Genomic DNA, 24,270 nt, shown 5'->3' with positions numbered 1-24,270 from the left:
TATACTTTCAGGGTTTTTACGTTTTGGTGTAAATTATGTGTTTGAAATATGTACTGTTTATGTCTTTATATGTAGTCAATCACAAAGCCCCAAAAGCTTTTCCCTGTTGATATTGTTGTATGAGAGTATGCCCTGTGTTTTGCTTATCTGTCATCTGTGTTTGATATCACAGCAACTGATGAGAGAGCGTCAGCAGATGGCCAGTCGTCCTTTTGCCTCAGTCGACGTCTCATTGGAAGCCAGAGGAGAAGTAACAGAAGTGTTGCAGCCTGTGCTTGACGTGAGTCTTACTCACTCGCTTACATGTGCACATACAGATAATCACATTTGTGACGGTAAAGTTAACGGGAACTTATTATGCTGTTCATTATTTTCTCTTAGTTATATCGTTGCAGCTGTAGAGACTCTTGTTAATTATGACTAACTATTTAAATACAAATGCCAGCATGTGTACAAGTAATCCATGTGAGGCTTCAAGCTGCTCTAAACGCTGCATTTCAGACAGTTTCTCCTAGTCTTTGCTCTGTGTGACGTCATTAAAAACAGACATCCAGGCACAGAAACCTGTCCAAACCTTCTGTTTGTGAGACACTGCCACTGTCAAGAAGGTTAGCTTTATGGGTTTTGTGAAGAAAGTGGTTTGTTTCACTCAGGGCTTGAACTGAGGAGCTATAGCTAGGCTCAGCATATATTAAATACGGATTAATTTGACTGTTGGGTTTAGTCTCCAATATTAAACATATGAAAACTAAGAATAATACTCTTGATGCACATTTGCGTTTTCATTACTCTATTCCAGAAGCATCTTGGGAAAAATCTTACATAGCGATGGTTGACAGTGAATTCTTTATGAATTTCTTTCATTGTGATTATTGAAATTCCCTGTTTATAAAATCCATTATCTCGAAGAACCTTCAGTTTTGACACAAGCCTCAAACTGAGACTGTTATTTCCATTTAGTTATATTTGTACTAACATCAAATAAAAGCAAGCACTTTTTTGTTAGTGCATTTACTGACATGTAGAGTATGGCAGTTATTATTGCTGCATAATTAGGGGTTATTGTGCCATTTTCAGCCATCTCGTGCCATCAACACAAAATATTTCAACCTTTTATTCAGTCGTCCAGTCAATAAGAAATGTGCCCGTTGTGACCCTTTCTCTCCATGCCTCTTGTTTATTTGTGTTGCCCTCTACAATCATTTTCCAATCAATGTTTTCTTTTTTAATATTTTTTTAAAGCATCTATTATATGTTTCAAATTATTTGTATGGTGGTTTTAATCGTCTAGCTAGAAGCAATGGCCACTTCTTTTAAAAGCGTCACAGGAAATTGCTCGCTCTGATATTAAAATGATGACATCGGGACTGTTTTTGGAACATTTCATAATTTCATGGCCCACCGGGTGTATTTTACTCCGTTTCCATTTTTGCCTAATTTATCCTCTTTGGTTGTTTACTGGAAATATGCCACATGGTGCCTCTGCATTCGAAATGTGATTGATAATTTGTTTAGCTTGGATGCTCATATACCTTTGGTGTGAATTATTCTGTAGCCCCCAGTTGCTCCACTCTTATCTATTCCTCCCATACAGATAGAAAGTAGAGGGGTAGGCTGGCACTGAGTACAGTGCGGGGCTCTATGCCATGTGGAGTAAAAGCATCGTTTAAAGTTCTACGCAGAGGTACGTCGTCATCATAGCAACAAAGGGCCGATTCCTCATCTAGGAACAAGCCCTGTGTCACTCGGAGCTGAGAGAAATAAAATCACTGTGGCAACCGGCGAAGAGGCACTACATTAGCTATTAGTGTACCGCTGAGTGGTGCTCACTGTGCATTATGGTATTGTGAAGGGCAATGTAAAGAGCAAAACAGGAGGAAAACAATGCTTCTTAGCTGTCTGAGTGCACTATATTGTTGCACTTGTAAAGCGGTACAGTACACCCTAAATTTGAGTGGTGTTGGAAGCCGGTGCTCTGCCTTGATTCAGGTAAAATGTTAATTACGTACTTGACAGTGGGACACGTGTCCATCTGTCGTTCAGTAATTTATTGCAGTGCTGTTCCTCCCACTCCTGCGCAAAAAAGAAATCAAAGATGATGTTCTTGTTATGCGGCACAGTAAAGAGGAGTCACTGGAGAATATTGCTGTAAAAAAATATTGCAAGCTGTTTTGAAAATGATAACTGGAAAAAAAAAATAGATCGTCAGTCTCCTGTTTCTCAACCCTGTCAAGATGCAGAATTGACCTTTAAATATGGGACTTTGAATCCTTCACCTAGATGTCCATATGGCCTTTATTGAAGTTGGCTTTGTTCCCTGTTATACTTTTATAACCACATACTTGTGCACATAAAACTGATCTTTCATTTACTTTACTTATATAAAGGGTCTAAATTTACCACATTTTGATATTCTTGGTGTAACCCCAACTAACCTTGAGCTGACCGGGTTATACTCCCTTCTCTTTCCTGCATCTGTTTATTTTCCAGTAAAGGCAACAGCTGGAAAAAAGAATGCAGTGCTGTTGTGGTCACATTTCCTTATGCTACAGTCACAAGAGATAAAAGAGTAGTTTGGGATTGCACCACAACCAAAGTTATTGCGACTGCGTGCAATGAATTTTCAGTCTTTGAAATGGTTACTTTGAAGACAGCGGTCGGGTCTGCACACGCTCAGTCAGCTGCCATCTTCAAATCGATTCTGCTGCGTCAAGTTGGCAGTGCTCTCAGTTTGAGATTGAATGGGGTCAAGTTAGCAATTACATGCAATCTTTTTCTTGTAATGCGGTGATTAATAGTGATAAATCGTCTTTATATAAAATTCAGATTCCACAGAACTTCATGATAACTACTTACATTCAGAGTCCAGTCAGAACTGCAGCAGAAATGTAGAAATTCTTCCACAGATAGTGATGTAGACTTAGTATTTGCCAACCTTTTATACAAGTATACTTATACATATAGATATACAAGTATATTTAAGACTATAACTAGTTGAGTGGAGTTCCCAAAGATGCATGTTACAATTGACTTGTGCTCATCAGTGCAGACGGACTCGGATTGAATGCAATGTGTTGACAAAAGGTCTAATAAATTATAGCTTCACCAATCTGTCTGAGAGTGATTGCAGTCCTAGTTGAAGTCCGTTTAAGAGGTTGTCTTCCACCAGCCAATGATCGAAAGTGGTCAGCTACTGGACACCAGTTGGTCACCGCAACTATATGTAATCTTTTAATGAATGCAGACAAATGCACTGGTCAACCACCGGTTATTTATTTATTGACTAAGTTGGTGTATTTTGCATTAAAAAGCTTGCTAAAACATAACATTTCTTATTCATTTGTTAATACAATAATAATTAAAAAAATTTTAAGCGTCCATTTATTGAAATGATTTGTGTTAAGCCACTATGTCTGCATCTTATCTGTGTACATGGAAGTATTGTGTTGAAAAAATGTTTACAAAATTAAATCTCTGTGGTTCCAAGTGTCTAAATACTTACGGTGGACCACTTACAGCTCAATTACATGACTTGGCACCAACTGAAGGTGAAACATATCAAACCAGCCTATTTCTCTTTTCTAAAGGTTAATTGGTCAGCATCTGGAGCCACTTAGCTATTGGAAATATTTTTTGATGTCAGAGAGGACACAGTTGCTGTGCTTTGTATTTGTTTCACCAGCCCAGACCCGCTGCTTTAACGCAATAAAGCATAGAACAGGTTTTTGAATATCATATCCACACTGAAGCCAATGCAGTTTACAAAGGGGGAAAAAACATGAACACAAAAGACCTTATCCTTTAACTGCACTGTCTGCATTGATCTCACTGAATTAGTTAGTAGCATGTCTCAGTCACTACTTACAGACCCTCCAGCTGGTCTGAGAGCGAAAATTATAACAGCCTTTGTGCCATTTTATTCCATTTGGTTAGTTTAAACTCCCGAGATGGACATGGCTTTTAGCGACCAAGATGTCAGCAGCTGTTAGACAGAGCGATTCGTGCCCAAACACTGCAGACCACAGCCTCTATATTCACTATGGCCGGGCAGTCAACATATGGAGCCACTAACGAACAGCTAGTATGATGGATGACACCTGTCAGTGGCGAAAGGAAAGGAGATACATTGTGTGTTGTTTTTGTGTTTTGCATTTGTGTATGGATGTTTATGTGCTTGTGGATGGTTGTGAATGACTAGAATACACTACTTATTCTAAAAGTGTTATTTTCAGATCTTTGGAAGATCTAAAAGTTGTCTAGTTTTAGACCATTTAAAAAGGCAACCCTACGACTAAGCTTGAAGGAAATGACTTATTAATAGCTTTATTTGATTTTCCTCTTCACTGGAGGAATGTGTCTGTTTTTCTCAGAGCAACGTAAGCATTTAAATGAAGTGAGGGAGAGCCAAAAGAAAGTGGTTTAACTTTCCTGCTGCCTTACACAAACCAAAATGTGTAATTTATGGTTCACTTGTAACAGAGCTGGTGTTGCAGTTCGGGGGAGAGTTACAGATGGCTACAAATATTTGCTTACCAAACTGAAGCCATCAAATTGTTGATGTACATGGTAACGATGTCAGCAAAGCAAACTGGGCGCATAAGCAAGTGGCACATCTACCAAATGGAAATTTCTGTAAAAGTAAAATAGTTTACTTTCTAATGGTAATCTGCACTAAACACAAACAAGAGCTTAGATTTGGAGTTTACCTAAGGGTGGCATTAGATTCTGGATCAATAATTAAAAGATAGGGGGGACCTCCTAAGGGGATTTCATATAAACTGTTAATCCCAAATGATGTTGAGGCCATTAAGAGTTTTAACAATCTAACCAGCAGCTGACCAAAGTTGTGAAGATAAAAGCATTTTAGCGATCTGTCATCAAAGCCATACGTGCCTAAACGTAGTCGATCATTCCTTTTAAATTTGACAAATTCATCTTTAGTTCTTCTGCTTTTGCTGCTGAGCAGTGCTGATGATTCCGAGTCTCAATTTTAGCTGATGTGTCACCCAGCGGTCCATATATGTGTATCTCACAAATCATCAAAAATCAACATGGAATAAATGAACTCCTTTATATGAATGCAGCTTATGCAGCTATTCATTAGCAGGATCACTTGAATGGTCATGAAATGGCTGGCAATTTAATTACCCTCTAATGTCAGTCGTAGTTTTAATATTACCCTCTTGATGGTGAATGTGCCTGAGCAGATGCATGAGAATATTGTGTTCCGACCATGTAGCCTAATTGGATTGTGTAACAATGCACGTAAACGAACCGTAAGTCAGCCTACAATACGGAAAAATGTTTCGAGTATATGTAGCACGACTCTTTCATGTTGTGCTCTTGAAGGGTGCAGCTTATTCAGAGTACTAGATATTGATGATACTTGAGGCTAGCTGGACTGATCCTGGGTCGTTCTTCCAGGGAGTCGCCTTTGCAAGCAAATTGGCTTTAAAAATGAAAGATTAGTGTCGCTTTAAATCAACATTGAGTAGGAAACCAGGTGTTTTTCTTTCTTAGTTTTGACACAATGTTCAAATGGTAGGGCTCCACATATGGCTCCATTACAGTTTGTGTCACAGACTATTCCTGGTTTTGGTGGTGCAGTGGTGTAGTGTATATTTTCTTGGCTTTGTGCACATTAGTGTGCATTGAGCATTGTTTCAGCAACACAGCTTACCTATGTATGGCATTGACCATCCATTTATGACTACAAGCTGCTAACAGCAGGATAGCATGTCACAAAAGAGGGGCCAATTTGAGACTAGGAAGTTGTGCCTAACATGGATATAGCTGCGCCATTACACAAGAGCAGTTGTGAATCATTGCATTTCAAATGGCAAGCTTAATTACTGCATTAAAAATTACACTGCAGGCTTCATAGGAAACAAGACTGTGTGGCCCTGAATTACACTCAAATATGCTGAAACATATATTTTTTACCATTTGGCAGCTAAAACTAATAAGATATGTACTTCCTGAATCTTTTGCTCTTAACTCACTGTGTATATTAGGTATTTGGAGTCAATGCGGCTTTAAAAATACCCAAAGCGTCAGTGTTTGTGTTTTGTGTTTTTGTTTTCGCAGGGTGAAATATACGGCAGATTGCAGTGGAATACATTTAAACAAATTACCGAGTCTGCCTCGTGATTTTCACGTTTTAATGGGTGTGCTTATGCAGACCTGTTTTTTTTTAATCCTGCCTCTGCTGCCTCTCTCATCTCCATTTTAAATTCAGCCAACACAGAAATAAAAAAAGAAAAAGTCAATTCCATTCAGACATGTTATTATTCCACAATTTCTATCCTCTCATCCAAAACATGCTGTGAAACCCTTGACATTCATTATCAGGATGACATGTTTTTCACACTCGAGACGGGCAGTTTTTGGCCATTAAGTCCGAGGGTAGGTCATTGCCTCCACACTTTGACTGTCTGACAGAGACACAAGTGTTTTTTGTTGTGTGACCAATCAAAGCATTTGTCTCAGGAGGAGGGAAGGGAGGGTGTGTTGTCTTAAGTGGGGCAACTCCAGCAGCTGATACGAGTGATTTTTGGTCTGCTGCTCCCAACAAAGAAAATTCAACATCACATGTGTAACTGCAGGGAAAGAAGGACTAGTAAGACACATCGATACTTTGTTGATAGTTGATAAAGCAGGGCTATACCAATCCACAGGTGCTGGGTTATTGTTAAAAGCAGTGAAGTACTTTTGTCTTGCTTTCTTTTCTTAAGGCAGTATTTACTGTGTGCTTTTCACACTGCAGTATTTTTCACATAAATATAAACAACTTTATTTCCAGAGCAAGTCATAAAATCTTTTCTATTTTACCGTCGCTTTTCTTCAGGGTGCACCTAAACCTGTTGCAATGGAACCATGTTCAGGAGGAAAAGCAGCTGTGTTGACTGTCCTCATGCGCCTGCCCTCTGGGCCTTCAGGCTTACCTCCACCGGGACAGTCAGGTAACTACAAAACTGTAACCATCTTTTTGTCTTATGGTTAAATGTATTAACCCTGCTGTGGCATAAGGGTCATGAGGGTTATGTGGGAAAGACTACATTTACAAGGTTCTCTGAGTAATGAAAGTTTACATTTTGTTTTTTCATTTTATTTCATTTTTTGAGGCACACCTCACTAGGACAGAGTTAGATGGCCTTCTGCTTTCTACCTTAACATCGCAGCTACCAGCCTGAACTTTGATAGAGAGCAGGGTGGCTCCATGCTTTCATGTTGTTTATGCCGAACTCAGACCCTACAATGTAAATTTTGCAGCAGAAATCAAGACACACCAGAATAAATAATTTGTTCTCAATATTCTGTTGTTAAATTTTGGTCCTTACAAAATGTAGCCTCAGCTTTCTGTTGTTAGCTAACAGGAGCGGCACCTGGTGTGGTCTTCTGCTGCTGTAGCCCACTGGCTTTAAGGATCAGTGGGTTTAGAGATGCTTTTCTGTATACCTTTGTTGTAACGAGGGGTTATTTGAATTACCCTGCCTTCCTGCTATTTCAAAGCTGACCTCTGACATCAACAATAGATTTTTGCCAAGAGAACTGCCGCTCACTGGTTATCTTCTCTTTTTTTGGGCCATTCTCTGTAAAATCCTAGAGATGGTTGTGTGGGTTTATGTCTGCCATCTAGCACTAACAGCCACACCACATTCACAGTCACTTAAACCTTGCTTCCCCATTCTGATGCTTGGTGAGTTTGAACTTATGAGATTTGGGGCCCGTTGGTTACACACAACTATGTCTATTTTAATCATTTAAGTTTATGAACATATTATCTGGTCAGGTGACATGTCCTCAAATGTCCTCCTCAGTGGTCTGTAAAGCAGTAGACCTGTTGTGGCCACTTGCACAATTTATAATAGACCATAAGCCTGTGCAGAGAGTAAACATCAACTTCAGGGTCCAGCTTTGATATTGAGCGTCGATCTACATGGCACTAAAGTAAGCCATGGCAAAATCTTAAAAGCAACCTAAAAACAAAACAATGTAGGCCACACTGCCTCAAATGTGAAAGTGCATGTGGTCAGGATCAGGATCAATCTTAAAAAAAAAGGTCAGTTTGAAGGGGAAAGTAGTTAAAATTAAGTCATCTTTAGTTCTTCAATCTTTAGGAGAAAAATCCTAGAACTTGCTCCTTCATTGCCATAACAAGTGAAATTGTCTCACTGTCAACCAAAGTAAAGAAATCCTGCATTTACTGGTTGAAATGCCACATATCCATAAAAATATCTATGAAATTGTTTAACCGAACAAATGAATTTGTGGGAGTTCTCACCCTCATGTTGTTCTTTTTCTTTCTCCTCCTCAGGACTCATTGTAGCGAGTGCACTGATAGACGTTTCACAGCAGAAAGCGTCAGATTTTAAGGAGAAGTCTTTGGCCATAAAGAACCGAAAAGCCCTTCCTCCAGCACACCAAGGGACCTGCGTCTGAGTCGCAAAAACTTTATCTGCTGGGCCCCGATTTACACCATCTGACATTATATTGTTCCAACATGTCACAGATCCCAGTTGGAAGCCTTTGCAGAGACACGGCATGACTACATGTACGAGATTTCACTTAGCTGCTACCACAGAAGTTTCCACGTTCCAAGAGCACAACCTGTGTTACCTTTTTTTGCCCTTTTTGCTCTATCCTGCATACGCCAAACTCCGAAATCCTTCTCCTGGATCCTGGACTCTCCCTTTAGCTTTGGCAGCCAGTGGCGTGCATTAAGCAGACACCTGACGGCTCAGCGGCTACTACAGAGTATGACAGACAAATGAATGAGGAGATTGTGAAACAGTTGAAGCTTTAGGCTTAAAGACTTTGGGAGACCACAAATTTGCTCAGCATGAAGGAAAAAGCAAAGGTGTCTATATGTTAGGTTGTATCAAAGTAAACAGATTTCTCTGACACCACTTAGGAAATGCAACAAATGATTGAAAATGGCTGGTTAGGGATCCAGTATATTATGCGATGTTTGTCCCGCCCTATTTTTTCTTTCTTTTTTTTATTTTTTGCTTGCCAACAAGTGGTATTAAACGGTGCTAAAGCATTTAGTTTGTATGACATAGCTCTTAACTCAGCCTTTGCTATGGACTGAACTCATTATGCCTTTTTCTGGGGAAAGCTTTGTGCGATTTACCATCCTTCAACCACGTGATAGCATTTTAACAACTAGAGCATTTTGTCATACCACTTCATCGCTCACCATTAATGATCTTTAGCATCTCCTGTACATAAGTGTCATCCACGCAGCTAGGCTAAAGTCTGTATTTTTAGTGGAATACACGTACAGATACTGCCGAGATATCACTGCAACTACCACCACCACCAGCATGTAGGTGACCACATACTGGAGGAGGCACGGACGAATCACCCACCATCCAACTAAAACATGGAAATCTCCAAAACTTTTTGTTTCATTTGTAATATATATATATTTTCTTCTTCTTCGGTGTAGTCTCCTTTGAAGAAGTACGATAACGCAGAAGAAAACTGAGATCTTGACTCATTCTTTACTACAGTTTGTAACTGTATCGTTTTGCTGTGCAACTTGGCTCCTGAGCTCGTCCTCGACCGATGAGGTGGGTGGATGTCATGTACTGTTGGAGAAAGATGCCTACTTTATAAACTTGGACCAGGGACATTAAGCTCCTCTGGCTGTTTACTAGTTTGTTTGTTTTATTTCTAAGTAGTCCTCTAAAGCTATGACTTTATTTCAGTCCTTCAGTGCAATGGGTTATGTTACCTTTTTATAATGCCTTGGCTTTCCACGAACCGGCGGGGAAATGTTGATCTGCAGAGTTTTCAAAGCTGTCGAGTGTTTTAGCCCCAAATCCACCCTGAGCTGTACAGTGTCTTGTTGGAACAAATGTGAGTCTTTGTCACTCTTATCCCTTGACAGTTTGTGTGTTTTTGTCAAGTTTTTTATGACTGAACGACAGAGCGGTTATCATTTATTTTAGGCCTTGTCACCTGATAATATTATATCTATGATAAATTGTCTTTTGCTACACTTGTGTAAAGAGCATTTCCGTTAATAATTTGTTTTGATATTTAACAGATTCCTGTGTAATAGCGCATTTAACTCGATTTTCATTGTTGACTTAAATCAGTTGTTTTAATGTCAACCCTTTTTGAATTGTGCATCTTTGAAGACTGTACGGGCATTCTCTTGCTTTTTGTTACAAAGTGGTTACGACGATGCATTACGTTATGGTGGTATGCCAGCTATTGTGTTTTAATTTTGTGTTTGTAGAGTATTCCTATACTGGTGTCATTACACAGGAATCAGGGTCTCACTGTACCGTGAAGGAGGAAAAAATGAAAAAAGAAAAGATGAGAAACTGCATATCAGTATTCTTCAGTGTATTTTAAGGATGGACAACATGCCAGAAAATAAATAAATAATAAAAACAGACCTTGAAATCTTTTGTGTGGTAAAGTCTTTTAACTTTTTTTAAGCCTTTTTTAAAATTCTTAGGTTTTACATATCATCTGGTCCTCAGCAGGTTGTAAAATTCGGTAAATATGACACAGATGTACAACAACGTGACACATTAGTGTGTGTCATTATTTATTTCACAAAAAATAAGTCTAAGCACTCCAGAAGCAGGGTGTGGACAAACTAAGTACGCACTGATTTCTTCCGTGTGAATTAAGAGGGTAAATAGGAGCCAGGTGCTGCTAATCAAATGCACGTTAATTAACTGATCATCAACAAGTGTGAACACCTCGATCAAAGCACACGTTTTGGCACTTTGCAGGTGTGTCTGTGGTAATACAATGCCAAGGAAGAAAGTCATCAGCAGTGAACTGTTCATCAATCTGGGAAGGATCAGAAGGCCATTTCCAAACAATTTGAAGTCCATCAATCTACATTAAGAACAGAATTCATTCAGTTGACAATCTTCCTGGAAGTCGACTATGCCAGCAAATTCTCCTCAGAGGTCAAGCTGTTTAACTTTAATATCTTAAGTTCAACATTTATATCTCCAGGCCTCAAGGGCCAGTGTAATGCAGGTTTTAGATATCACCCTGGGTCACCACACCTGAATCAAATAATTAGTTCATTACCAGGCCTCTGGTAACTTTAATACATGTTGAGGAAATAATTTAGTCATTTAAAACAGCTGTGTTGGCTCAAGTGCAGATCTAAAACCTGCAGGACACCGACCCTTGAGGCCTGGAGTTCCCCCACCCCTGCTTTAGACAAACAAGACAGTGAGACGTTCAACAAAAACCAAACACCTGAAGACAACTGTCAAGCACGGTGGCAGAGGGGTGATGATTTGGGCTTGTTTTGCAGCCACAGGACGTGGGTAACTTGAGTTGATTGAGACAAATTCCTCTGGATCTGAAGTCATATTTTTTGACAGCTAAAGCTGAATTTGACTCCTGCAACAGGACAGTCCTGAGCACACCAGGCAATCTTCAACAGGATTTCTGAGAAAAAAAAAGAAAAACAAAAGAATAAGAACAATAAATGCCCTCAAACGTCAATTAATTAAATAAATGGAAAGAAGAGTGCGTGGGAGACTGAAAGTGCACAGAAAACCTTAAGTTCTACAAGTTAAAAACTGCTGGGGTATACTTTGTTTTTCCATATTGCTTTTCCATTTTGGCTTCTTTTCTGTTACTGTCATGTGTCGTTCATCTGAGGTTGTATTTAAATACCCGGTAATAGTTTAAGGCCTTAAAAGACAAATATGTAGTTAAAACATGTTTGTTTTTTTTGCTAATTATTCACTCTCATTAACATTTTTCCTCACATATATTTTCTGAAAAAATGACAAAGCAGACAAAAAAACATCTAAATGCAAATAACTCTCGTTTTATGTTTAATTATTCAGAGAGCATGCTGTGAGATCAACCAAACGCAAAGCAAATCACTTAAATAGAAAAACAATATTCACTCAAAAATAGCACTTTTAGTGAAACAAGGGGCCACTCCAGAATACAGGAAATTACCAGTAACGTGAAAAAGTGCCTACGAGGTGTAAACGTGAAGATAAAGAACACAGTGGGTGGTTTCCTTTAAAGCTCAGCCTGATATTAGGAGGTTTGTCCTTCAATGTGCTAACACCTCTCACTGTGCCTCCTCAATGTCAATGATGTGCATTTGAAAAAGGAGGCAAAGAAAAGAGATGCAGCCTGCCAAAGTGCTGCTCTGGATAATCCTCACTTATACTCAGTGTACTTATTAGCTGCTGGCGCTCCTGGAAAAAAGCCATGAGCTCCTCGAAGAAGCGCTCACCGTGTTGATATTTTTAATGCTCCGAACAGGAAGAAGAAGACTAACCCATTTAGTGCAGCTATAAAAGAGCACTTTTCAAATATTACAAATAGTTTCTATTCATGTTTCGAACGCAACACAAGCTCACTTTTGGAGCAGTAGTATGTTTAGTGGTGCATTTCTGCATGTTCTGTAGAATGCCTTTAGCTCTTTGAAGTGCCGAGAATGCACTTTGAGTGAAGTGAACTCTTTTTTTCTGCCAAAAGTGAATCTACACGTGTCACATTCCCTTCCAGCTCATTAAAGCGAGGTGTAAAGCTCTGGAGGTGACAGGTGGTGCCACTGTCACTGTGTTATGTGTGGCTGCCAGCTGTACATGAGATGTGCTGTATGTCTCCCCAAGGCCCCTTTGCTAAAAGTGAAAGATTTCCAAGTAATCACATTTTAGAATAGATAAATGAAGCTCTGACTCTAATTTTATGTAAATGGATCTAAAATCTTCAGAACTAGGCTTTAAGCCAATGACAATCATATTTTTAATGCAGGCTTATATATTTCCAATGAACACTGATGACTATAACAAACTCAATTAATTTTAAAGCAGACATTAGTTTGATTACTGTATGCTCACTCTGTTGGGATAGTAGATGTGCATTATGTTTATTGGAATATGCTTCTTTTTATTCGTGTTTATTCATGTTGTCTTCTTCTGCCAGTTTAAGGATTGTGAGGCAAGATTCCCAATTCATGTACATGAGCAAAGGCTAGTGGATATACTAAGACGATCCACATGACAAACGTGCTATTTTTGCTCCATATCAATTACTTAAAGTAGTAATGTCCTTGTTCCATTTCAGATTATGTGACAGAAAACCCAAAGTGGGAACTGGATGACATATTGATCTCCACTGCAGAGCGAGCACAAGTTTCCCAGCACTTTAGAGCTGCTGTGCCAGTGCCGAGGAGCGCATATCCGCATATACTTTAAATTGCCAAAAGTATTCGCTCTCTGCTTTCACATGCAAATGAACTTGGGTAACATCCTATTTTTAGGACATATTGTTAGTGTGTATGCTGATTAAGCATTCACAGTACTCTTATCCTAATCTTTGTAAGTGATATTAAAGGCAGGCGGTCAACACTGGGGGAAGACAAGAAGCAGGAGAACTTTCAACAAGCAGTGGCAGTGAGGGCCAAGCCGCCTTACACTGAGGTCAGAGAGCGAAAAAATTCAAAAAGCATCTAAAAGAGCTCATGTTTGGATTTTGTCAAGTTTGCAGGTGTATCAGCATGAGACATTCTTACATAGAAGAGACTGTTAGAGTCTCTAATTCAGTGAAACATAATTGGAAATCCAGTGTGTTTGCATAAATTCAGTTAGTTGTCCATTTTTTCACATAGTTTCTTAAATGCTTATCCTTGTCAGGATGGCAGTGGGGCTGGAGCTGGATATGTTAAATAAATAAACATTACGAAAGTTAACAATATATCTCCATCCGTGTACGCTGTTGTCCACAAGATGAGAAAATCAAAATGATCAAACTGGAAGACTGTGGAACATGTTAATAAATGTTTGTGTGTTTATGTCTGTGTCTTTCAGTGGAGGCGGGAGCCACCGAAAGGCTTCCCTACCAGTTTCTGTTGAATCAAAGCAGAACCATAAATGGCCGACGGAGGAAGGGTGGATAGGGGAAACGAGATGGAGATGGGGTGAAGAAAGGAGGGCAGTGGAAGCTACTGTTCTGTAGCCTAAGCTGAACCCCCAGCAGCCTCATCCGCACTCTTGTCAGGAGAATGTTTCCTGTTTGTTGTCATCGAGGACCAGCAGCATTTTTCTTCTTCAGCTGTTTTTGTTCCATTTTTTCTTCTTTTTCTTTTCGGCCTTATCCTCACCTGACTTTGACCTGAAGAGCCAGAAACATTTTTACTTCTTCTTCTGTTGCTCGATGAGGTCTGTGTTTTTCTCCTCCAATTTTTCCACTTCTTAAGCAAGTGTTACATTCTCATCTTGTATTTTGTTACACTTTTGCTGGAGTTTGTCGAACTCTTCCACTGATGCTTGGAGATTTTCTTTAAGGTCGTTGCCTGTCTGAATTTGCTCTTTGTGCTCCAACTGCAAGTTTTTGGTCTGCAGTTCTTTATTCTTTGTCATCAACGCTGCATTATTTTGCAGCTGCTCTAGCTTGTCCTTTTGAATGTCTCCGTTTTGCTTCACCTGTTCCTCGTACATGTGCACCAGTTCTTTGTGTTTTTGCTCAGATTGGGCTTTTTTCCTGGAGCGCTTCGGACTTTCTGCTCTCCACTTCTTTCTGGTCCTTTTCCAGTTGTACATACTTTTCCTCCCATTCCATATTTTCTTTGACTATTTCATCATTTCTGGCCTCCAGTTGTTTGAGCTTTTTTTGCCAGTTCTTCGTAACCTTGCACTTGTTTTGTTTTCGCCTGTTGCATTTCTGCGTTTAGGGTTAGAATTCTGACTCCCCCAGAAATCTGGAAAAGAAAAGCCCACTTTTCCCCCCGGTGGCCCTAATCCTCTTCTGTAGACTTACGACTGTTTTACGACAGTTGACTGGGGAGTAAACTCTGGCGGGAGGGGCTTTGAGCTCACGTGGCCTGTAGCTGTCGGAGAGCAAGCTTGTATGAGCTAGCAGTGATATCGCAGTAGCCTTAAATCAGAATCGTGTTTATTGGCCAAGTATATGTGCAGACACATACAACGAATTTGGTTCTGGTAGATGGTGGCTCTCAAGCACAGCAATGTAAATCACACACACACACACGTGTTCATTCTCTTGCTAGCGGTGGAGGAGAGTTTTCTGTTGAGGAAGAGGCCCTGCTGTCCTGCTGTCCTACTGGTGCCATTGAGGGATCAGCGGCTGCTACATATTCTTCTAGACCTCAAGTATTTGGACCAAAGTACTCACACACACGTCCCATAAGAGAAGTGTTGGTAACTGATGCAAATATTTAAAAAACATGTTTTTTCTTCTGTCACACTGTTTAAATTCCATTCATATAGGGGCCGTAAGTTTATTCTGACTGCAAACATATCCACCAAATGTTAGTTAAGTTTCCTTTAAACTACACGTGTAAAGTGGATGTGAGAGAGGTTGTGATGAAGTTCTTTAGGATGTACGTCCTCCAGTCCAGAAAACTGTATGAGATATTGAACATGGATGGTAAGCTGCTGTCAGACTCTCAATAAATTGTCCTCTTTTGTTACAGATATTGTTTCAGTTGTTCTTTGGTAAGCTGACATATTGGTTGCATGTACAGGTAATATCATTTAAATGGACAGCATTATAGCTATTACATTTCAGCTCAAAACATCCATCTGTCAGCATTCATACTGCATTTTCTCCAGATGTCAGCTAACCCTTTGCAGCAATGTCTTCTGCCCTTCTGGAAAGACTTTCCCCAAGGTTTAGGAGTGTGTTTATGGGAATTTTGACCATTCCTACAAAAGTGCATTTATGAGGTCAGACACCGATGTTGGATGAGAAGGCTTAGCTTGCAGTTTCTGCTATAATTCATCCCAAAGGTTGAGGTCAGGACTTCCACGTTGCTAGGCCAGTCAAGTTCTTCCACGTTGGACTATTGCCAGACGGAGGAGTGTGATTCGTCACTACAGAGAGCACGTCTCCATTGCTTTAGAGTCCGTTAGTGCTTTACACCTCTGCATGTAAGGTTCTGAAGATTCTGAAGCTCAAGTTGCTTTCGGATGCATCCAGTGGAATGGGAATGTGTGTGAGTTTTAGATAGAAAGCACTTAAGCAAAGAAAAAACTGCTTGAATGATTGGGTGTGAATGGGTGAATGAGGCATGTTGTATGTGCTTTGAGTGCCCAGGTAGAGTAGGAAAGTGCTTTACAAGAATTAGTCCATTTACTATACACCTCAGCATCAGCTGACCCCACTCTGATTTCGTGTGACCTACCACTTTTTGGCTGAGTTGCTCTCATTCCCAATCGCTTCCACTTTTGTTATAATACCACTAACAGTTGACTGTGGAATATTTGCTAGAGAGAAATTTCACAACTGAACTCCCGAGACTCATTCTTCCACAGATGTTTGTAGAAGTGTGTGATTTTTATACATTTGTAACCAAAGAAGGTGTATAACACCTGAAAATCAATGATTTGGATGGGTGAGTGAATACCTTTTGGGAATTATATATACATACACACACAGCACACACTTACTGAGCAGGTCTTTGTGCTTTCACAGGCCAAACAAGCTATTTCCAGATTCCATGACTTGCTGAAAATGCTAATATCCGCATGTGATTACCACTGCCAGCTATTTGGCTAAGTGTCTGAAAAAGATCCAGAAAGGCACTAAAATCGAAGGGCTTTTGACCAAACAGTCTGGCAGATGTACAGCGTGTGACTGGCTGTTATTTTTCAAAATGACAGTTAAGTGAACAGAGGTCGCTGCTAAGTACCAGAGAGGAATGTGCTGAAAATACTCAGAGTGACTGCTGTGCTGAACCTCAGTCAGTGTTGGCAAACTGGCATCCATTCTGGTCCAAACCTGATGGCCGTGTTGTCTGACTTTTACTAATATAAAATTGTATTTTTGAACCACTAAATCTGTTATTATGAAGTTGAAGTTATGACTTCATTAAATTGCATTAGCTTTTTGGCCTAGGTTTACTGAATTATAATATATATATAGTCCTTGCATTAAGACTTTCTGTATCAGCTTCCAGGATGTTGTACTGACTCTTCTACAAGGAGTGGCAATCCTCATGGCCAAGACACGGCTCGTTTGGTTTTCATCCAGAGCTTTTTAGTAACCCAGTCTCGCAAGCCACTGTCAAAACAGGCTTACAAGATTTTGTGCTGCTAGATGCCTTTATTTTAATACTACTTGTTGAACAGGAGTTTTTTTGTGTAGCTGTGAACTGCTTTGCATTTTTGTCGTTCACTTACTAACACAAAGCACATCCCAGCTTTTGTATTATGAGAAGAAAATCCTCAAAAAATTTAGTTTAGACATTGAAAAATCTCAAATTTCTCACCTGGTTCTGAAATCCGTTGTCTGCTTATTTTGACACTGAAACGACTGAAACCCTGTATCCTTGAGTTTATGCCTGCTGCTTTCTCATTTCATCTCTGTCACGTGTACGTGTGACTTATATATTCTCTCACATTGGTTAGAATTTAACCTGTTTTGTTGCTGTTAAATAGTATTAGCTGCGTGCTTACTGAATCCATTATAGTTGAATAAGTCATCGCGGTTGTGGATGATATCATTTGAAGCTATCCTCTGCTAGTTTTGCAATAAATATGAATGATCTTATTTTAGAGATGAACTTTTAATTGTAAAGGTTAATAAAGACACACGACTCCCCTGACTTCCCCAGGGCCGAATGTTGGTCACTGCAGAAATTAAGACTTGTGAGTTTCCTGATCCACATATGATTGAAAAGTATATATTTTTATTTGTGTTTTTCTCGGTTCATCTCCAGTCTTAACAAGAGAGAGTAATTAATCTGTCACTTTCAGCAATCTAATTCATGGGGGTGTGTCAGGAGACAAATCTGCCAAAAAATATCCAGTATAATCCTGTTTTTTTTCTTCCTTTTTTCCTCCCCCTTTTGGATACCAGTGCCAGTGTAAATCAAACTGACAAGGCTTAAACCTCAGGAGATATTAATGTAAGTGTGCTTTAAATATAATGGATAAAGGAGGGTAATGAGTATTAAAGTAATAGAAATCACCAGGAAAGCCCTAGGCTGTATATCATTTACACTGCTGAGACGCACATATTTTAACGTTTTTATTTAATATGCAAAATAAAACGTATTCAAAGCTTCTCCACAGCACAGAGGCATGCTATTATTTATTGCAACAATTTGGCCAGTTAATGAAGCATGATAGAGGTCTTCAGGCATTTGCCCTGGTACAGTGTAAATAATAATTTGCTGTCCATTCTCACGTATGAAGTTGACTGCATTATACTTAGCCTACTAATGACATAAACTCGTGATTATGTCACACAATTCATCATTCACTCAAAGATTTACACTTCTCTTAATTTCCTCTTTCCTTTTGTTCAAAGAATATCTTATCACACAAGTTAAATTTTATTTAGGCAGCAGTGGTGACCGAATACATGTAAACAAATAAACAGGAAATTTGTTGAATTACAGGGTTGATTTTTTTTTTTACATGTCATGTAGTTAGCTGTTCAGTTAACATTTTCTTAATAATACAACTAATAGCCCACTTTGTGGTGAAGCTTAGCTCCTCATAACTATCCACAGGACCTTTCCAAGTTCGCTTTAGCATCAGCCACTTTGGCACAAGGAAGTGGGCAGTGTTAGCTTGCCAACTTTGTTTGCCAGCTGGAAGATATGTTTGCTGTCAGAAATACTTCATCTTCTTCTGCACTTAGGTGGGCATTTTTCCCAGTCTGTTGGTCATGTTGACTGACTTTTAGTTATGCAAGAATGTCACATGACTAACACACCTGCAGCACAGAGGCTAATTAAACTGTTATCATGTTAGTAGCTGTTAGCCGCTAATTTGCTAGTGTACAAACTGAAAACAGCCTGCTGCTGGCTGTGCAGCATTTGCAGGTATTTTTTTCACTGCCAAAGACACTCTTATGTTGCTTCGGGACAAAATATTGGATAAATATGTTAAAACTTTCTCATTTGGGACTGCGGCAAACTTTCGGACCATGGATAAGTAAAACTTTGCTGTTTATGGGTATATAAATGTGAGGTTATGAACTGCGGCCTCATTGATATAGGATTGCTAAAACGGATACCAATTTGGTGTTGTTATAAATACAGATGTCAATACTGATACCAATGTAAAATATGTAAAATATGTAAATAATACAAAATGCATTGACTAGGCTCTGATTTGAACAGTTGCCATGTAGCCAAGTCTTGCTTGTAGTTGTCTTATTTGAATTTGATATTGCACTTTATACTTTTATATTGGCTTTGCATGTATCAGTTATTAATTTCTTTTAGTGGCTGAGCTAATTGTTTAGTTGTCTGGCAAAATTGCATTAGGGTGAGCTATGTGCTACATCAGTCTTAAATGAAAACATGATTAATTCCTTTATAAAAGTTGTTGTTGTTTTTGTTGATGATGAATGCTTTCTCTGTGATGCATTTGAGGTGTGAGACAGCTTTGACAATATAGTATTGAGTTGATTACTTTTGAAATAACATCCATTGTCTGGTTCTAATGTGAGGGTTTAATGATTTTCTCAGTTTTCAAACACTGAAAACTGTCTTTTGTTTGGATGACACAAAACATGACATTTCAAGATGTCATCTTAGACCCTGATCAGCTGTGATAGGATTTCACTAAAACAATAAAACATGTCACCAAGTTAAACTAAAACCTAGAGTTTGCCGGTCATTTCAAGAGTTAATGTCACATACCAGAGCAAATCCTGATTATGATTTAAGCCATGAAATCATACCAAGAATAAAACAGAGGGATAGGTCTGTCCTCAGCCTGGACACAAGGTTGTAACCATCTGCACTATATTATCTCAACTATTTGTTCTTTATCACTGTGCGGGTGCCAATTGATCTCGGAATGATGATTGCGAAAAGACTTATTCTAAAGGAATGGAAGTCCGCTGTTCCTCCCTCCTTCAGTGTCTGGCTCAATGACATGTTATCAGTCATTCAATTGGAAAAAGTTCGATACCTGCAAACACCTGCAGCAAATGTTTTCTCAAAATCCTGGACTCCACTTTTCACCTTGAGAAAGCTCACGTTGTATAAACATGTACCGGGCAATACAATTTCCCTGTTTATTACATATTCATGACATTAATTTATTATGGATACTGGTAGTTTCTAATTTTAATGTTTTCTTTCTTTTTTTGTCTTTCTCTATTGATTATTATTATTGTGCTATTTCTTGTCCTATTGTTCATTGATGGGGTTTTCTATGCTGGAAAAATTTAAATAAAATATTGGAACTGTTTGTTCTTTATCAGTATCTTAGTAGAGCTAAAGGTTTTGACTCAACTTTGAATTGTGGGTTGACTGGAAACTTCAAGAGGTTAATGTATGTTGGTTTTAATGAAGAAAGCCAATAAATGTGTTCCACACAGCACATACAAGTTATTTATGTGTATTATTGGCAAACAGTAACATGTTCATCTTTCTGTACACACACTCACATCTATCAGGCTTTAAAACATTTCAACCGAGTCATTGGGTGTACATCTCAGTGGCTCCTTAAGCTTTAATTGATGCTGCTACTACACTCAGGTGGCACTCATTGTCAGCTTAAGCTTTATTGATGTATTTCTAGTGATCTGCTTCCATACAGTGCTATATAACATTTAAATCAAACAATAACTCAACTTGAATCCATAAAATTGCAGTCTCATTTATAACTGTGATGTTTTTTGGGGTTTTTTTTTATCTTCTAAAAAGAATTTCTATTATAGTCCAAACATACAGAAATAGACAGAAATGGCTTTCTAGGTGTAAATTTGTCAATTTATTTTCTAAACTGTAACCTATTTTCTGTTCTGCTAAAGAGTAATATGGGTGGTAGCTATGTTTGTATCTCATGTTTGCTTTGAGGAGGATGTTAATACAACTACTCCCCAAAGTCTGCTGTGATAGATATATCAGCTGTGACTTGGCTGCCTTGTACCAGAGAGCTTCAGAGCACACGCTCCACTGAGCTACAATCATTTGAGGTATCATGTGTCTGTAATGATGAGCCACCAGCTGGCTGTATACCCCTTATCATGAAGGACGGAGTCAAGGTCTCTGAGGTAGCTGCTATATGCAATACTGCATTCAAAGTACAATATGTCTCCCCTTTGAAACACTTATAATAATTATTGTCAGGAATTAACTTTTAGAGAATATCATTCAAATCTTTCTTTTTAAAAGAACCTGCCGGAATAAGGAACAGCTGCAAAGCCACTATGCAATATTAAGGTTTTTTAAGAAGTTGGAGATACATTACCTTAGAAAATGTCCGAGTAGGATGACGGCCTACAGATTCTGAATTGGTCATGGGAAAATGGATGGACTTTTAGTAATTTAAAATTAGTCCGGGTCAAACTCTGATGTGGGAGACTCATTACTTTGATTGAGAACAGCTGGTCTCATACTCTCCAGTTTTCACCCCAGGCTGCCCTCTGTGGAGACGGTGCTCTCCATGGTGCTGAACTCCTGGTCAGGCAGCATGACTTTCCACAGTTTTACACTTACTGTTGCTCAAACAGTGAGACAATTTCATCACTAAGAGATTTAATACTGAATCCTCTAAACATCTTTCTCCCAACATAAGCAACATAAAATCATAGTTTAATCACAGAATCATCTCTCATCTTACTGGCTATAGATTTCATCTCGGCATCAAAGAGATAAAAGAAGGAAAGAGCCAATGTAGTGCTCCACCACGCTCTGCTAAGCAACTATTGCATTTTATTAGTTATACGATCTACACACCAATATATCACATGATAAGTCCAATCTTTAACCATTCTGAAGTGAACCTTTTATCGAGCTTTATGGAAAATGGAGAACTTCATAGGAGCTGAGTGACCTCACGTTGACTTTTTCTTAGTGTGAGGTTGGAGTAAATTTGCACATTTGGATCAGGTGTGACTATTATTTTTGCAGTAGCATCCATTTTCTTATCTAAAGTTAGTATAGCCTATAGTTTTCTGGCTGTTTCAAGTGTTAAATATATCACATGCTAAAGCTAATCCCGATTATGATTAAAGCAAAATCATACCAAGAATAAAACAGAGCGATGGGCCTGTCCTCTAGCCTGGACATTCAAAGGTCATAACCATCTGTACTATATTATCTCCACTCCATTTTCTTTATCAGTATCTTAGTAGAGCTTAAGGTTTTGACTTAAGTGTTCAATCAAGAGTCTGGATGACTAGTGCTTATCTTCGCCCCTGCACAAAGATGTGAAGAGAAGCATCACAAAATAACCGATACCAAGGAGTGTTTACTGTAAAAAGTCAGGCTCACCCTGACATTTGAGCACAACAAAAACAACAACAAAAAACAAAACTGAAGTAATAAAGTGAAATTGCTGCCACTCTGTTGGTTAATAGCAAAGGTGAAATCCACAGAGTAGTTCTGAGGTGGTCAAACAATGGTGCTGCAGAGGTCAGAGTTAGAGTAATTAGATGTGATCCCTACCAGGCAACACTGCCATGATGGAACTATTTTATCAGTGTCCACTTTAATCTATACCAAGGGTGAACACTGGGACTGAATAGACCATGGAGTGGGTTTATAAATTGTAGAAGGGTTGGGGTAGCGAGTCTATCTTCCAGTCCTTGGAGCTTTACTGCAGGAGAACAGTAAACCTGGGAGCAATAGCATTAATCACAGGTTTAAATGATAGCTATGAGTTAAGGCTTCAGTCAACTTCTTTCTTAAAAGTTGAACTTTTAAACTGCACTGTCATTCATTGCTCTAAATGGTATCTTTAAATGTAATGTTGTATGTTAATGTGTATATAGTGCTGTGGTAGTTCAGGAGAGTTTCCTTCTTTTTAAAAAACAAAAACAAAACAAAACATTTTTTTTTCCATAAAGAAACATAAAATACTTTGCCAATGCCTGCTCAAAATCAGTTAATTTTAAATTTCATGACCATAGTATATTTGTTATTTTAAGCATTGGGGCAGGGATTGCTCAGGTAGAGTGGTGGCCCATGATCAGAAGGTCGGGGGTTCAAATCCACTGAATGGCTACCCTGAGGTACCGTACACACTGCTCCTTGGGCACTCACTGAGTGAATGGGTTAAATGTGTCTGAAATTACACTGCCACACAAATTAATAGAACACTTGATAATCACACTATAACACAAAGCCAGCTAAACTTCAGGGATATCAATCTGTCCAGTTAGGAAGATTGTACATCCTTATATGCTGTTGCAAGAAAGTTTGCTGTTCCAGTTTCAGAAGAGTGAAGAGGATACCAGGAGCTGTGCTGTTACATGAGGAGAGCTGGACAGGGCCAAAGGAAGGCATCAACCGAGGAGCAGGACTGTGCTGTGTGTGAGGAGCACAGCACAGCAGGGAGGAAGATTGTCACAGCTCTACAATACACTTCAGTGCGCTGCAGTCATGCATGAATCCGACGCCGACCTGAATCAAAAACAACATCTAATGCATAATGTTGCAGGCAGTATAACATTTGCCAAGATGTCTCCAGACTCGCGTCTCTCACATGTGCTCATTGTGAACCTGCTCTCGTCCGAAGAGAGAGCAGGACCCCAGCGGCAGACCTGCCGGTTCTGGTGTTCTTTGGCAAATGCCAGTTGAGTTACACAGTACTGGTCTGTGTGCACAGTTCCAGACTAAAGGACACTGAGACCTCATGCTGTCATGATGAAGTTGATTTCAGACAGTTTGCTTAGAAACATGCACGTGAATAATTTTGTAGTGGCATTGGCCTTCTTGTTCCTCCTCTGAACACAGAGGAGAAAATATCGGTCCTTCTGCTGGATTTGAAGCTCTTCTGTGGCCCAGGCCAGGCAATCACATGACTAGTTGGGTTAAGATGAAGCTGTGATAAGATACTGCAGATGTTTGTGGAGCAGTTTTGGTTGTCAGTGGTTATATGAAGGTTAATTTTACATTTTGTAAAGTGTAATTTTTAGTTGTTTTTTTTAAAGACTTAAAAAAACCCCCATTGATACCCACCTCAAAATAAGAAATCAGAAACCATCTAGACACAGAATAAAGAAAATATATATACAAGTACCTAAAACTCACCAGTGGGCACCAGTAAGAGATCTTCACTATAGAAAAGAAATAATCCAGGTCTATAACCTTCCTTAAAATGTCACATTTACACTTTTGTTTTTACATCAACAAACATTATATGTTAATTAGTGAGGTTTGGATGTGTTGATTGGCTGAGTTTCTGCCACTGCTGCACAAAGCCAGAGTTGCTAGTTAATTCTGTTAAAATCCCACACTTTCCTTCTGCATTGTCATGCACAGCTGTCATTTCCATCTCATACATAACATGAAGAGGATGTTTTGGCCCTTTTTGT

The 24,270-nt window shown here is 39.1% G+C and overlaps 1 protein-coding gene and 1 long non-coding RNA gene across 2 annotated transcripts in view; one reads left to right on the top strand and one right to left on the bottom strand.

The window, feature by feature from the left end:
- The window catches only part of atrnl1b (attractin-like 1b), a 69,808-nt gene extending 59,382 nt beyond the window's left edge, over positions 1-10,426 (top strand). The window contains exons 27-29 of the mRNA XM_004567506.3: positions 173-280; positions 6,848-6,962; positions 8,318-10,426. Coding sequence (XP_004567563.2) covers positions 173-280; positions 6,848-6,962; positions 8,318-8,442 — 348 coding nt within the window. The 3' untranslated portion in view covers positions 8,443-10,426. The remainder of the gene's footprint in view (positions 1-172; positions 281-6,847; positions 6,963-8,317) is intronic.
- An 85-nt stretch (positions 10,427-10,511) lies between these two features.
- On the bottom strand, positions 10,512-21,243 carry LOC143419854 (uncharacterized). Its single transcript, XR_013099868.1, has 3 exons — positions 21,201-21,243; positions 11,245-11,439; positions 10,512-10,869 (listed from the first exon to the last, which is right to left on the bottom strand). It is a non-coding gene; the product is annotated as an uncharacterized LOC143419854 (long non-coding RNA).
- Between the last annotated feature and the right edge of the window lie 3,027 nt (positions 21,244-24,270).

Source organism: Maylandia zebra, linkage group LG8, assembly GCF_041146795.1.
Source record: "Maylandia zebra isolate NMK-2024a linkage group LG8, Mzebra_GT3a, whole genome shotgun sequence".
Classification (NCBI taxonomy): Eukaryota; Metazoa; Chordata; class Actinopteri; order Cichliformes; family Cichlidae; genus Maylandia; species Maylandia zebra.
Note: the sequence above shows the minus strand (reverse complement) of the source record. Positions and strands in the feature narration are given on the sequence as shown.